A 14,921-nucleotide genomic window follows, 5' to 3' on the forward strand; every position below is an offset into this window, starting at 1 on the left:
GACAGGACACATGGAAAATCATTTGCTTGGGCAAACACATTTCTTTTTTATTGTAGCTCTGCATTAATGAGATTTGAACTTATAAACTTCTGATTTCTATACATGGAGTTAGTCCACTTCACCACCAGGATGGAGCTAGCATGTCATGTTTTTTTTACTCATAGAAATCTGTTCATTTTAGACTATTCAAACAGACCCAATTTCAAAGGAAACAAGCACTCATTAAGATCAGGTGTGGGCAATTAATGGGTGAGGCCAACACACCTGAATACACTTAAAGGAAAGGTTGCACGATATATAGTCCACAAATCTGATAACATAGATTGATTATATTCCATCTAAATGGTCTTAATGCAAAAGTTTATATATATTTAAAAATTATACACTTCTATTTTTGCAATTTGAATTACATTTATAAAAACTCCTATACCAAATATACACTGCGGCTTTGATGTCAAGAAAGGAACAGCCTGCTCTTGGCTTCGGCGATGTAGGCCAATCGGGCAAGTAGGTACTAAAGTTACGAAACAGTTTTGTCATGTTATGTTGCTAGTAGATGATAAAAAACTAAGGTAACCTAGTGGTTAGAGTGTTGGGCCAGTAACCAAAAGGTTGCTGGATTGAATCCCCAAGCTGACAAGGTAAAAATCTGTGGTTTTGCCCCTGAGCAAGGCAGTTAACCCACTGTTCCCTGGGAGCCACAGACGTGGATGTCGATTATGGCAGCCCCCCGCACCTCTCAGATTCAGAGGGGTTGGGTTAAATGCATTCAGTTGTGCAACTGACTAGGTATCTCCCTTTCCCATCTAAGTGCACCGGGTCATGCAAAATGAACTGGCCCACTTAGATCTATCTAGCATGGTGTTTGGGGATGGAATGAGCAAGCAATCTACAACAACTGCATATTTAGCAGAAATACTTATTGGATTAATGTCATTGTTTCTTTCAAAGTATGTCTTTATTTTTGTTAACTTGCCTAATCTTTATTGGCCAATATAACTTGAAGGATATCGTGATAGCCAATGTCTGTGTCCATTATACCTGGATTTACTGTTACTGCTGCTAGTAACGTTAGCACTCAGAAATATGTGTTTATATTTAGGTGCAGGAGCTCCACGATACTTTGGAGCTAATGTTCTATAACAGGAACATACTGCAATTTGAATTACATTCAGTATAATTTTTTGTTTTACCCCCTTTTCGTGTTATCCAATTGTTAGTAGTTACTGTCTTGTCTCATCGCTACAACTCCCGTACGGGCTCGGGAGAGACAAAGGTCGAAAGCCATGCGTCCTCCGAAACACACCCAACCAAGCTGCACTGCTTCTTAACACCAGGAAGCCAGCCGCACCAATGTGTCGGAGGAAACACCATGCACTGCGCCCGGCCCACCTCAGGAGTCGCTAGTGCGCGATGAGACAAGGATATTCCTACCGCCCAAACCCTCCCTAACCCGGACGATGCTAGGCCAATTGCGCATCGCCCCACGGACCTCCCGGTCACGGCCGGCTGTGACAGAGCCTGGGCGTGAACCCAGAGTCTCTGGACCACTGCGCCACATATTTCTTTGAGTTGCTCAATTGAACCATGAGGAAACCTGTAGGAAACGTTATGCTGAAGTACTGAAATTCCCACAAAAGAAAAATAGGGTTTTCAGAACGTTATGTGCTAGCTGGGTATCCTGCGGAATTCCCAGAACATGGTGGGGAGGTTGTATGCAAAATAACCATAGCACAACACTCTCACCAAGCTCTAAGAAACATGGTTCTCAGAACGTTATGTGCTAGCTGGGGTGGCTCCTTCAAGTTTAGCCTATGCGTCAACTTGGTGAATCACCAGGAGGATAAAGAAATAAAGGAAGAGAGGGATAGGAGGGGGACAGAAACTTTCTCCCTCCTTACAAAAACCATCCGCAGTCAGTCTGTCACACAGACCATACGCCCGTCAAGTCTACGGACCGTCAACGTCAGCCAGGCGGATTTGGTGCGCACACCTCGGCTTGGATATACAGGGACCCACCGATGGAATTCGGTGTTATCGATATTTTTTTTATCAACTCACACATTTTTCATTAGAGAAGGTGCGAATTCCACGTACCTAGGATTCAGAAATGTATTTTCTTCAAGATAATATATTTAAAATTGGATTAATCAAGGAGAAATGAAAGTTGAATAGGTTAAACTAACAAAAGAGGATACGAATTCATCATTACGCAATTTGGCAAGTTGTCTTTGGATAAAGCCTTGCTGATTTAATCAGTGTGAACTGAAAGGAAATAAAGTCATTTGCCAAAAATAAAAATGCATTTTGGAGGTAAGTCCCAGTAAAAATGATCAAAGCTTAATATCTTCCACATTAACAGTCTTGTAAAAATATGTATTTATTTATTATAATGATGATTCATGTGATTAGGATAATAATGATTTACCAATGGCTTTTACAAATTAATATTTTACAAACCACACTAGTGGTATTTCTGTTATTTGATCATTTTGAAATTTCCACAGTAGGAGTTCCCAGTATGTTGTGTATTTTGGATAATAATATGACTAAGGTGAAATTGCACTTCATTTTCTCTACTACCTAACTCAAATTTCTAAGTAAATTTCAATGAATATATGAATCCTGAATATTTTCAGATAATAGCAGAAATCCCTCCCCAATTGACAATTGTAATAACATATTAAAAGATAACAAATGTGTAAAGCACATTTATCTGAGAATACAGAAGAAACAGAGTAGTTTAACTTTTGTCTGCAGATATCATATATATTGATACTCAAAATATAAACAAATACTGAGATCAAATGTTATAACATAACCAAAATCCCTTTGAGAATTTCCCTGTTCTATTAAAAAAAGGGATTTTTCAGTGTAGGACATTGAGGAGGCAATTTGATCTAAATGTAAGTTTTCACAAGCTTGGAAATGACAAATGTTTTTTTAAATTAGCGCTAGTGTGGGTGTGTGTGTGTGTGAATGGGAAGTTTCCTTCATTGTAAAAAATGGCTTCGGTTGAGAGGTGCAAGATGGAGCTAAAGCCCTTGTCTAGTTAGCTGGCACTGATATGAGAAAGTACATTGTTCACGTTAGTCAGGGTGTGAGAACACACATACACCTGCCCCTTGGGACAGCCTATGCGGCTGCTGTTCCATGTCTGTGAATGGGGGGGTAAAAGAGAGGGAGGTTAAACATTGTGTGACAAAATTATGCTAATCGTCTTCTCACTGTCAACTGCGTTAATTTTCAGCAAACTTAACATGTGTAAATATTTCTATGAACATAACAAGATTCAACAACTGAGACATAAACTGAACGAGTTCCACAGACATGTGACTAACAGAAATGGAATAATGTGTCAGTCAGTAACAGTCAGCATCTCGTGTGGCCACCAGCTGCATTAAGTACTGCAGTGCATCTCCTCCTCATGGACTGCACCAGATTTGCCCGATCTTGCTGTGAGATGTTACCCCACTCTTCCACCAAGGCACCTGCAAGTTCCCGGACATTTCTGGGTGGAATGGCCCTAGCCCTCACCCTCCGATCCAACAGGTCCAGACGTGCTCAATGGGATTGAGATCCGGGCTATTCGCTGGCCATGGCAGAACGCTGATATTCCAGTCTTGCACGAAATCACGCACAGAACGAGTAGTATGGCTGGTGGCATTGTCATGCTGGAGGGTCATGTCAGGATGAACCTGCAGGAAGGATAACACATGAGGGAGGAGGATGTCTTCCCTGTAATGCACAGTGTTGAGATTGCCAGCAATGACAACAAGCTCAGTCCGGTGATGCTGTGACACACCGCCCCAGACCATGACGGACCCTCCACCTCTAAATCGATCCCGCTCCAGAGTACAGGCCTCGTGTAACGCCTATTCTTTCGACGATAAACACGAATCCGACCATCACCCCTGGTGAGACAAAAACGCGACTCGTCAGTGAAGAGCACTTTTTGTCAGTCCTGTCTGGTCCAGCGACGGTGGGTTTGTGCCCATAGGCGACGTTGTTGCCTTACAACAGGCCTACAAGCCCTCAGTCCACCCTGTCTTAGGCTATTGCGGACAGTCTGAGCACTGATGGAGGGATTCTGCATTCCTGGTGTAACTCGGGCAGTTGTTGTTGCCATCCTGTACCTGTCCCACAGGTGTGATGTTCGGATGTACCGATCCTGTGCAGGTGTTACACGTGGTCTTACACTGCGAGGCCGATCAGTTGTCCGTCCTGTCTCCCTGTAGTGCTGTCTTAGACGTCTCACAGTACGGACATTGCAATTTATTGCCCTGGCCACATCTGCAGTCCTCATGCCTCCTTGCAGCATGCCTAAGGCACATTCACGCAGATGAGCAGGGACCCTGGGCATCTTTCTTTTGGTGTTTTTCAGAGTCAGTAGAAAGGGCTCTTTAGTGTCCTAAGTTTTCATAACTGTGACCTTAATTGCCTACCGTCTGTAAGCTGTTAGTGTCTTAACGACTGTTCCACAGGTGCATGTTCATGAATTGTGTATGGTTCATTGAACAAGCATGGGAAACGGTGTTTAAACCCTTTACAGTGAAGATCTGAGTTTATAAGCTCTAAAACAAAAGAATAATAGGCTGAAGATTTCCTCTCTCTCCCTGCCTCTCTCTCTCTCTCCCTGCCTCTCTCTCTCTCTCTCCCTGCCTCTCTCTATCTCTCTCTTTCTCTCTCTCTCTCTGCCTCTCTCTCTCTCTCTCTCTCTCTCTCTCTCTCTCTCTCACACTGCCTCTCTCTCTCCCTGCCTCTCTCTCTCTCCCTGCCTCTCTCTCTCTCTCTCTCTCCTCTCTCTCTCTCTCTCTCCCTGACTCTCTCTCTCTCTCTTACTCTCTCCCTGCCTCTCTCTCTCTCCCTGCCTCTCTCTCCCTGCCTCTCTTTCTCCCACTGTCTTTTTTTCCTCCTCTCTCCATGTCTCTCTCTCTCCCTGACTCTCTCTCTCTCCCTGCCTCTCTCTCGCCCCCTGCCTCTCTCTCTCTCCCTCTCTCTCTTGTTCTCTTTCTTTATTTCTCTCTCTCTCTCTCTCTCTCTCTCTCTCTCTCTCTCTCTCTTTCTCTCTCCCTGTCCCTCTCTCTCTCTCTCTCCCTGCCTCTCTCTCGCTCCCTGCCTCTGTCTCTCTTTCTCTCTCTCTCTCTCTCTTTCTCTCTCTCTCCCTGCCTCTCTATCCCCGTGCCTCTCTCTCTCCCACTGTCTTTTTCCCCTCCTCTCTCCCACGCTTTCAGGTGGTCTTCAATAAAGCAATAAGGTTAAAACAACAGCCCCCCCCCATACAAATGATCCAATATTAGTTATATAACTAAACCACTTAATATGACCAAGTTTCCCAGATTTGAGCATATAAAGAATATAAACCAAGTTCAAACAGACTGACCATATTGCCTTTGACTTCTTTCTTTCTTTCTGTCTGTCTGACTGTTTGTGTGTTTTTCTCTCTGACACATACACACCGGCATGTTATGGCTGTGAGGCTGAATTAGTGTCGGTGTGTTTTAGATAACAGTGTTTGTGTCCGTGTGGAAAGCAGAGCACATCCACTCTGTTGAAGGGTTCAAACCCACCCTTGGATCTAGAGCAGAGAGACAGAAGAATACAGGAGAAAGAATACAGCGCCATCCTTGACTCTTTGTGTGTGAGAGAGTGGGAGAGAGACATTGAGGTAGAAAGAGTGAGAGAAAGGGGGATTGAGTAAGAGAAGGAGAAAGTGGTGGTGCAGGATTAATACAGTACAGGTTCCCTATTGACAGGAGTTAGCGTGAGAGGGAGAGGGGGAATGATATAAAATGAGTTGGTCACGCTTTGAACAGTTACACATGCTGTTTACATTTTTCCCAAATGAACATGACCCTTCACTTCATCTCTCTCTCTGCCTTTCCCTTATTCTCTCTCATCCAAGTCCTTTACTCCTTCTCCTCCTCTCTGTGTTTCTCTCTACATCCCTCTCTTTATGTCTGTCTGTCTCTCACGTTCTCCCCCATCCCCCCTTTCTCTCCCTCTCTCCTTCTCAATGTTTTTCTAAAGCAGACAGACCGGATACATTGAATGGAAGGCTCTTGTATTTTTGTTGTTGCAGATTTCTTTTTTAAGCGTAACCTGGGGGTTTGGATAGGGAGTTAGGTTTCTCATTTACCTTCCCCTGCTCTGCCTAAGTCTGAATGTCTGAAAAAAGGAAGGAAGAATGGAATGAGGTATAGTAGATGAAGGGGATGAGGTGTGCTAATTAGAGAGGGGAAGAAAGAGAGAGACCAAAAGGTGAACATCGAAGAAGAGAAAGAAAGGGATATGGAGAGAGCTAATATGGATCATTAGCGGTGGATGGAAAGCAGAGAGGACGAAGTGTGTAATAAAATCAACAGAAAGTAAGAAAGAATTAAAGACAGATTTCTCTGGGAAGGAGAGGGAATAAACAAATGGGGAGAGGAAGATAATTAAATCAAAGAGAGAAACACAAAAATAAAAAGAGTGAACGTTGAGTTTGTTGGAAGTAGCACAGAGAGGGTTTTGTTGTAATCATTCAATTGTATTGTATGTTTTATGCCTCTCTATCTCCCCTTTGGTTTTCTGTCATTGATGTTCTTTGGCAATCCAGGGTCCGTTCCATGCCAAGTAGATCAATTTGAATTTCAATATGAACTCCAAGAAGATATCTCTAGGGATAAGAGATGGAGAGAGTGTGAGTGTGAGTGTGAGTGTGTGTGTGTGTGTGCATATGCTTAAGCACATGTAAGTGTGTTTCAAAAGATTGGCACATTGGTCCTTGTGTGTGTGTGCATATGTGCGTGTGTGTGTGCATGTATGCACGTGTGTGTGTGTGTGTGTTGAGTTAGTGAAGGAATGCACATTTGATTGAGTACATAAATCTGTGCTCTAACTGTACACAGACACACAACATCGACCCTGACACCCCCCCCCCCCCCCCCGGCCTATACGCGTGTTACTGTCCAGCCAGGCTACTGAGTGTGCACAAAGCTGCCTTACTTTATGGTGAAATATCCTAGTGGTTAGAGCGTTGGACTAGTAACCGGAAGGTTGCAAGTTCCTATCCCCGAGCTGACAAGGTACATATCTGTCGTTCTGCTCCTGAACAGGCAGTTAACCCACTGTTCCTAAGCCGTCTTTGAAAATAAGAATTTGTTCTTAACCAACTTGCCTAGTTAAATAAAGGTAAAAAATAAATAAAATTATGTGCAACGTGGAGTGCCTGGACAGTTTATAATGTGGAGTGCCCTTAGCCGTGGTATATTGGCCAAATCCCTGAGGTGCCCCATTGCTATTATAAACTGGTTACCAATGTAATTAGAACAGTAAAAATAAATGTTTTGTCATACCCAGGGTATACGGTCTCATATACCACGGCTTTCAGCCAATCAGCATTCTGGGCTCGAACCACCCAGTTTATAATGTAGAATGTAGCACCGCTTCCAATCCAAGTGCCAATGCCGTTTAGCAAACTCCGAGCAGGATTATGGTCAGAAGACATGAAAATAGAGTTCTTTGGCCACGCACACGAGTGGTGGGTTTGTCATTGAAAAACAGAAGCATATACAGAATAGCAGCTCATACCCACTGTAAAATATGGATTGTTGATGTTATGGGGCTATTTTGCTTCCACTGGTCCTGGGGCCCTTGTTAAGGTCAACTGCATCATCAACTTTAAGAAATAAATTTTAGCCCAAAACCTGGCTCCCTCAGCTAGGAGGCAAGGGGATCTTCCATCAAGACAATAACCCCAAACACAAAATACACAAATAAATGGTTAATTGACCACAAAATCAACAGTCTCCAGACTTGAACCCATTGAAAACTTGTGGTTTGAATTGAAGAGGGCAGTCCATAAGCAGAGATGAAGGATATCAAAGATCTGTAAAAATTCTGTATGGAGAAATGGTCTAAGACCCCTCCCAATGTGTTCTCCGACTCAAAAAACATTTAAAAAAGGCTCAATATGTCAATATCCTCGCAATGTGAGGCTGCTGGAGTACTGAAAACAGGCTGCCAGTCATTTACAACCTTATCGTTTTTAGATTTGTTTTATTAGTTAAATAAAATAGTCTCTGAGCAACTCTATTAGTATAAAATCAAAAACCCACTTAGCATACAATATGTGTTTATATTATTTATTTTACAGTCTTTTTTTGCTAATCTTTATCAAGGGTGCTAATCATTTTGGACATGATGGTAGCTGATAGCAAGTCTTCTGTAGTCTGTAGAATCTGTACCCCAGCCCCGAGACCAGCCTGTGCCCTGACATAAACTTTGAACCCTAACCCCAATGTTCAACCTTGACTGACCACAGACTCTTAACCTCAAATCAAGCACCATGAACATTGTCCTACAGCTGGCAGCCATAATATTGTGCAAAGTTTGACATTTACATCTGCAATCAAACCATAGATTAACATAGATAATCAAACATGGTTTAGAGAATGGAGAACTGTGTGTATAGGCACACACACACATATGCAGGCACACACACACACACACATATGCAGGCACACACACACAGGTCACGGGGAACCTCTGTTGTAATGTGATCATGCCTGTGAGAATGTTCTGGCTTCAACCTGGCCTGTGGAGTTTGTTCTTAGTGCCAGGTACTGCTCCCTGCTCCCTGCTCAGAAGACTGAGGGTTTGGGCTTTACGTTATCGTAACATTTACCGTCCACAGTAAAACTGTCTCATTCTACAGAAGACGCTTGTGCATCAAAACGGCATTCTGCCAGACTGCGTTGTGTTTTGCATTAAAACACATGCAATGTGAAGTGTCCCAGGTGTGTGTTAGGAGGTTACCTAGATTAGTTATCGTTCTCTGCAGTATTCTTCGATGTTCCAAGGGAGAGTTGTTGAGCTGTTGCCATTCGTTCTAAATATTAAGGTGTGTCGGGCATTGAGCTTTTGTGATTGAAAGGAGTTGACATGTTTTTGCTATAACTGTTAAACTGATTCAGATGAAAGGTGTTGAGGTGTGTTAAGGAGTAATATGTTGAAAGTGATGACGTTGAGAAATGGGTTCTATAGTGGACAAAGTCCTGACATGTTTGGTTAGTCCTGAGCAGAACAAGGTGTCTGCATAAATGTTTGTGAGTTGTTCAAGAGCTCCACTTAAGTCTTTCACTCCCTGGGGGCAAACTGATGGAGGGAAGAATGAGGGAGTGATAGAGAGAGAGAGAGCACTAATCAGGGTTAATAAGCTGCTGTTATTTTGGCCTGGGGCGAAAAACAGAACACTTCTAAAGACGAGAAGAAAGAGAGGGGGGGGGGGGTAAAGGAGGAGAAGGAGAGGGGGGTAAAGGAGGAGAAGGAGGGGGGGTAAAGGAGGAGAAAGAGAGGGGGGTAAAGGAGGAGAAGGAGGGGGGTAAAGGAGGAGAAGGAGAGGGGGGTAAAGGAGGAGAAGGAGAGGGGGGGTAAAGGAGGAGAAGGAGAGGGGGGGTAAAGGAGGAGAAGGAGAGGGGGTAAAGGAGGAGAAAGAGGGGGGTAAAGGAGGAGAAGGAGAGGGGGGGTAAAGGAGGAAAAGGTGAGGGGGGGTAAAGGAGGAGAAGGAGAGGGGGGTAAAGGAGGAGAAAGAGGGGGGGTAAAGGAGGAGAAGGAGAGGGGGTAAAGGAGGAGAAGGAGAGGGGGGGTAAAGGAGGAGAAGGAGGGGGGGTAAAGGAGGAGAAGGAGAGGGGGGTAAAGGAGGAGAAGGAGAGGGGGGTAAAGGAGGAGAAGGAGAGGGGGGTAAAGGAGGAGAAGGAGAGGTAAAGGAGGAGAAGGAGAGGGGGCGGGGGTAAAGGAGGAGAAGGAGAGGGGGGGTAAAGGAGGAGAAGGAGAGGGGGGGTAAAGGAGGAAAAGGTGAGGGGGGGGGTAAAGGAGGAGAAGGAGAGGAAATGGGGAAAACAATCAACAACCTGAAAACTTTCTACAAATAGATGGAGGGACTGAAAGGAAGAGAGGAAATGAGAAACATCGAGGGATATTGCAGGAGTAAGAAAGACAGGAGAGAATAAGTGGAGGAGGAGTTGAAAGAGAGAAAGGAGAGAGATGGATTGGATAGAGAGAGAAAGAAGGGGGTGGATGGATGGGGGAACAGAGAGATGGTCACATCCTGTACAGAACATATTTCACACCTGGTGAACAGCAACATGTTTAAAACTCATAATTACACAGACCCTTGCCCTGTCTGCCTGTCAGCCTGGAAGACCGAGAGAGACCGGGACCATGAATATAAGCGTGGTGGAGGAATGGAAAAAAAAGAGAGTATAGTGAGGATGAAACGGTTCTTGGAAAGCAAAGGGCAAAGGAGAATAGGAGAGAGATAACAGATGTGTGTGTGTGTGGCAACAAGATGGAGAAAGGGGGAGATAGAGATTAAAGGATGCATAAAAGGAGAGCATTTGGGAAGTTATGACAGCTCAGTCCTGGGGGACAGACAGACAGGGGAAAATGATTTTCTGTGTGTTCTGTGTCTCTCATTGGCCCTATGGGACAGGGAAGTGGATAGGCACTGAGCTCTCTACCATTGACATAGATCATTTGGCCACCATTTTCCCTGTGTGAAGCTGGAAGAGAGGGCCTTAAAAAGGGTCAACGTATGCATAAACTCATGTAAACAGGCACACACGCTTAACCTTAAACACACACATGCACACCAATGTATCCACACCGATGTGCAGCATTTCAAATACAAACAACAAAATCATGCACGTATATGTACGCAAATTCACAAGCATTCGCATACCAACGTAAACACTTATACAACACCAACATAAACACAAGCAAATTAAGGCAAATAAGAGACAAAGTTATGCATTCAAAACAAACGCACACAAATAAACATGTTGATGACAATAAAGTAAGCCAGATATATACCTCTGCTGTGTGTGTGTGTGTGTGTGTGTGTGTGTGTGTGTGTGTGTGTGTGTGTGTGTGTGTGTGTGTGTGTGTGTCAGAGAGGAGTGGATTGAACAGCAGTGAGACCATTCGTCTGACTCTTTGAAGCTTTGAGTGAAGTTTTATTTGAGACCAAAGGAAACATTTGACAGCCAGAACCTCTAGAATTGGATTGAAACCGAGAGGTTTTATTGCCAGTTAGATTACTTAGATTTGCCAATACATTCAAACAAAACCATCACCATAGAGACAAAGAAATAAACAGCCTTGTGTAGTTTTAATCTTCAACAAATACTGATCTTTCCTTTGATTGCTTTCTCCCCCAGTCCATCACATCCAGCTCACACTGCTATTGTCTGCAGCCGTGGCATCGGTCCAGGTCCCAGAGCCCTACATCAGCCTGTCTAATGAGAGAACTTCGATTGAGAGGACGTATGAGCTGACCAAGTACCTGGAGCATCAGCTGAGAGAGATAAAGGACACCTATGTGAGTACTGTACTGTTATACATATGCTGTGTTGAAGCACTTATGTTGGAGCATGTCAATGTTTCTTTCCACAAGTGTTTGAATTCACCACATATTTGAGAAGCCTGGTTCCATTCTGTTTCTGCTCCAGCCAACCCGTTGGTCTTTGCTATGGGGAGTTTGCTAACACAGAAACAGACTGGCACCCAGACTTGTGTTTGAGCATAACCAATCCCTGTCTGAATTCACATGTTGGATGAAATATTTCTTCTCTCCCTCTTTCCATGCTCTGCTCTTCCTCCATCTCCTCCCCTCTTCCCTCCCTTAGCTATCCTACCTGGGCCCTCCGTTCAGTGATCCAGACTTCTCCCCTCCACGTCCCAACAGCACAACCCTGTCCCTGCCCAGCGCCGCCACCCGTCTGGAGCTGTGGCGGGGATTGGAGAACCGTGCCAGGCTGACCCAGAACCATAGGGCTTACTCTGTCCTGCTGGGAGCGGTGAGGGAGTTGGCCCGCTCCACCCTCTGTCCCTACCTCCAGAGCTCCCTGCTGCACTTCTCTACAGGCCTGGACAGTCTGTTGGGGTCTATATCAAGCCTCATGAACACTCAGGGGTATGCCCTGCCTCCTGCTGGGATCGAGGCGCAGTACCCGCAGAGAGACACGGGGGGCGACAGAGAGGCAATGGGGCGCAGACCATCTCCACTGATGAGTCGGGGTCTCTATAAGGCAGGGGTGGGGGCGGAGGTGGGGCTAATGACGCATCCTCTTGGTGATCAGAGGGGTACTGGGACCACCAGAGGGGCAGTGAGAGGAGAAAAGGAGGAGAGCACCAGGAGAGAAATGACAGAGAGAAAGAGGGAGAGAGAGAAAGATAGAGGGAGGGGGAGGGAGGGTAGGAGAGCGGAGGTAACTAGGGCTGTGGTTAGGAGCGTGGGGTCGAGGCAGGAGGAGAGAGGGGAGCGCGGGAGGAAAGGGAGGAAGAGAGAGGCAGAAGATTGGGAGGGGGCCACTGAAGACAGGGAAGAGGAGGAAGAGTTGGAGAGAAAGGGAGGGAAGGACAGAAGGGGGAGGAGGCTGCTGAGTGTTTCAGAGGAAGGAGAGAGAACAGTTAAGCAGGGTCCACTGGACTCTGACGCCAGAGTCATTCTGTCCTTTTCAGACAGACAAACCTTCCCCCAACAACAACTCCTAAACAACAATAACAACAACAACAACAACCTCTACAGCTACAACTTCAACTATCACCCCCAAAATAAGGACAGAGCCGGGGGGGATTCAGAAAACAGGGCGACAGAGGAGGAACAATACATCATCCGAGAGTCTGCATCCCTCCTCTCCTCTTCTTCATCCTTCCATCCCCAGCGCCGATCCCCTCGCTCCTTATTCTCCCCCTCTCTCCACCCCCCCCTCTCACCCCTCTCCCTCTTCTACCCGTTTGGCACAGGGCCAGGGGAGGGACACACCCTGTTGTCAGAACCAGTTCCCCTGTCATTGAGGAGGGGCACCCCCTTGCTGCCGCCCCCTCCCCTGCCACCTCTTCTGTCCTCCTCCCCACTGCTGGCGGTGCACCCGGCGCTGAACGACTTCTCCAGAAAGGTTGAGGGCTTCTGGGTACTGAGGGAACTGCAGAGCTGGCTATGGCGCTCCGCCAAGGACTTCAACCGCCTCAAGAAGAGACTCCGAGTCTGACAGACTGATAGAGGAGGGAGGACACACACTGTCTCTCTCTCTCTCTCACACACACACACACACAGTCTGAGAAACTGAGAGAACACACACAGAGACATACTCACACATAGAACCTGAGAGTGGGCACAAACACACACACATTTTCACACAGACAGTGTTGGAATACCTACCTAGCGCTGAACCACAGAAAAGTGGCTTTCTGGCCTGCCATCAGCCTGAGCACACATTGGCACATCTGGGGATGGGAAATAATCAATTGTCTGTCTCTCAGTCTGTGGACAATATCAGCACTGTCACCAATGACATGACATCATGACCTAGCAGGTCATTGATCTGCCGTTGGAACTTATTTACTGGTTGTAACGCCTCACATACTGGACATAAAGGTGGTGATCAAGCAGATAGACAGTCATGTCATTGACTGAGAGCTGATTCAGAACAGCAGTGAATCACTAGACATTCATCTTCGCCTAGGGAGGAAGAGAGAGTTATGAATGGAGAGAGACAGAGGGAAGAAGAGGAAGGAGAAATGGCAGGATGGAGAGAGGGTAGAAAGAGAGTGAGTGGGAGAAAGGGGGTGTCTGAGTCAGGGGCTGACAGTTGGAGTCTGGGCGGTGGGGGTTGCTGAGTAATCAGAAATCTGCAGACACTTACAGTAAACACTGCATAGACACCCACCGGACACACACAGTACAGACCCATTTCCAGGCGTACCAGTCATTTGTGATTTGGCCAACTGTTTTTACAGTGAGTTGTTGACACTTTTAGCTTTGGAATGGGCATCTCAGCTTTTCCCTCCGCTTGTTTCATCCAAATGCAACACAAAAGCCCCTAAGCTTGGCATAGTGGGGTTTTCTATCAACTGCCTTGTGTCATTACACAAGGACCTGTACAGTAATGTCCAACAGTGTGTATGTATAGAGTTTAAGATTAGATTATAGCTGTGATATTTATTGAACAAGATGTTGTATTTATTTTCTCGTGTGAATACTGTCCTACGTCATGTTGGAGATGGAAGAGAATCAAATATGAGTTGTTGTACTGAGATGAATGCTATTGGTCATTTAGGGAGGGGTGTTTGGGGAGTGAGGTTGTTTTTGAACGTTATGGCTTTGACTGTGTTGGTTTGGGTGAGGGGTACAACTGAAAGATGTGGAAGGGGGTGCGTTTCCCAAAACAAAGAGCGACTCACATTCATCACAAACAAGAGGGGAATGAAAGTTTTATTTGTCTGTCTTGACAAAATTTACGATGTCTCTTTTCCTTTCATCTCTCCCCTTCCCCCCCATCCCTCACTACTCCCTTTCTGTTCTCCATCCTATTATCTCACGCATCTCGCCTTCCCAAAAATATCCCTCGAACCTGCCTCGTAACAGACAGAGCTTGGGAGCGTAAACACACAGGTACAAACACAACCCGTAAACACGTCCACCTTCACCCCCTCTGTTTCTTTCCGTTGCTCTCTCTCTCTTTAACTCTCTCTTCCATTTCCCTCACACAGTTTCTCACTCTCTATCTCCCCCCCCCCCCCCCCCCCCCTCTCTCGTTTTCCCTCAGGCTGGAAATTAAGGGATCAATGAAGGTCCCACTCTTCACCTCAGCTACACACCTACACTGTGCACAACAATTTCCCTACCCACTACACACACAGATACACAGGGCCGGCTCTAGCCTTTTGGGGGCCCTTTTAGTGTCCCCCCTCTTGACAGAGAAATGTACATTTTCAGGTTCATTTCCTGCAATATTTCTCCATGGGCGGAAATAAACTTTTTATATTTTATAAAAAAATGTCCTGCAATTCTACCTATTTTGCCATGGCTTGTTATGGACATGTTATGGACATCTGAGTGAGAGTTACTAACAAACCTGGAGGTCACAGCCACACCA

At 45.6% G+C, this 14,921-nt stretch overlaps 1 protein-coding gene across 1 annotated transcript; it reads left to right on the plus strand.

Moving 5' to 3' along the window:
* Positions 1–1,889: 1,889 nt before the first annotated feature.
* clcf1 (cardiotrophin-like cytokine factor 1) lies at positions 1,890–14,554 on the plus strand. The gene is made up of 3 exons (XM_036942972.1): positions 1,890–2,313; positions 11,202–11,362; positions 11,670–14,554. Exons 1-3 carry the CDS (start codon positions 2,301–2,303, stop codon positions 13,032–13,034), a joined length of 1,539 nt encoding a protein of 512 aa, XP_036798867.1. The 5' UTR covers positions 1,890–2,300; the 3' UTR covers positions 13,035–14,554.
* The last annotated feature ends 367 nt before the right edge of the window (positions 14,555–14,921 follow it).

The sequence above is a fragment of the Oncorhynchus mykiss genome, chromosome 14, assembly GCF_013265735.2.
Source record: "Oncorhynchus mykiss isolate Arlee chromosome 14, USDA_OmykA_1.1, whole genome shotgun sequence".
In the NCBI taxonomy this organism is placed as follows: Eukaryota; Metazoa; Chordata; class Actinopteri; order Salmoniformes; family Salmonidae; genus Oncorhynchus; species Oncorhynchus mykiss.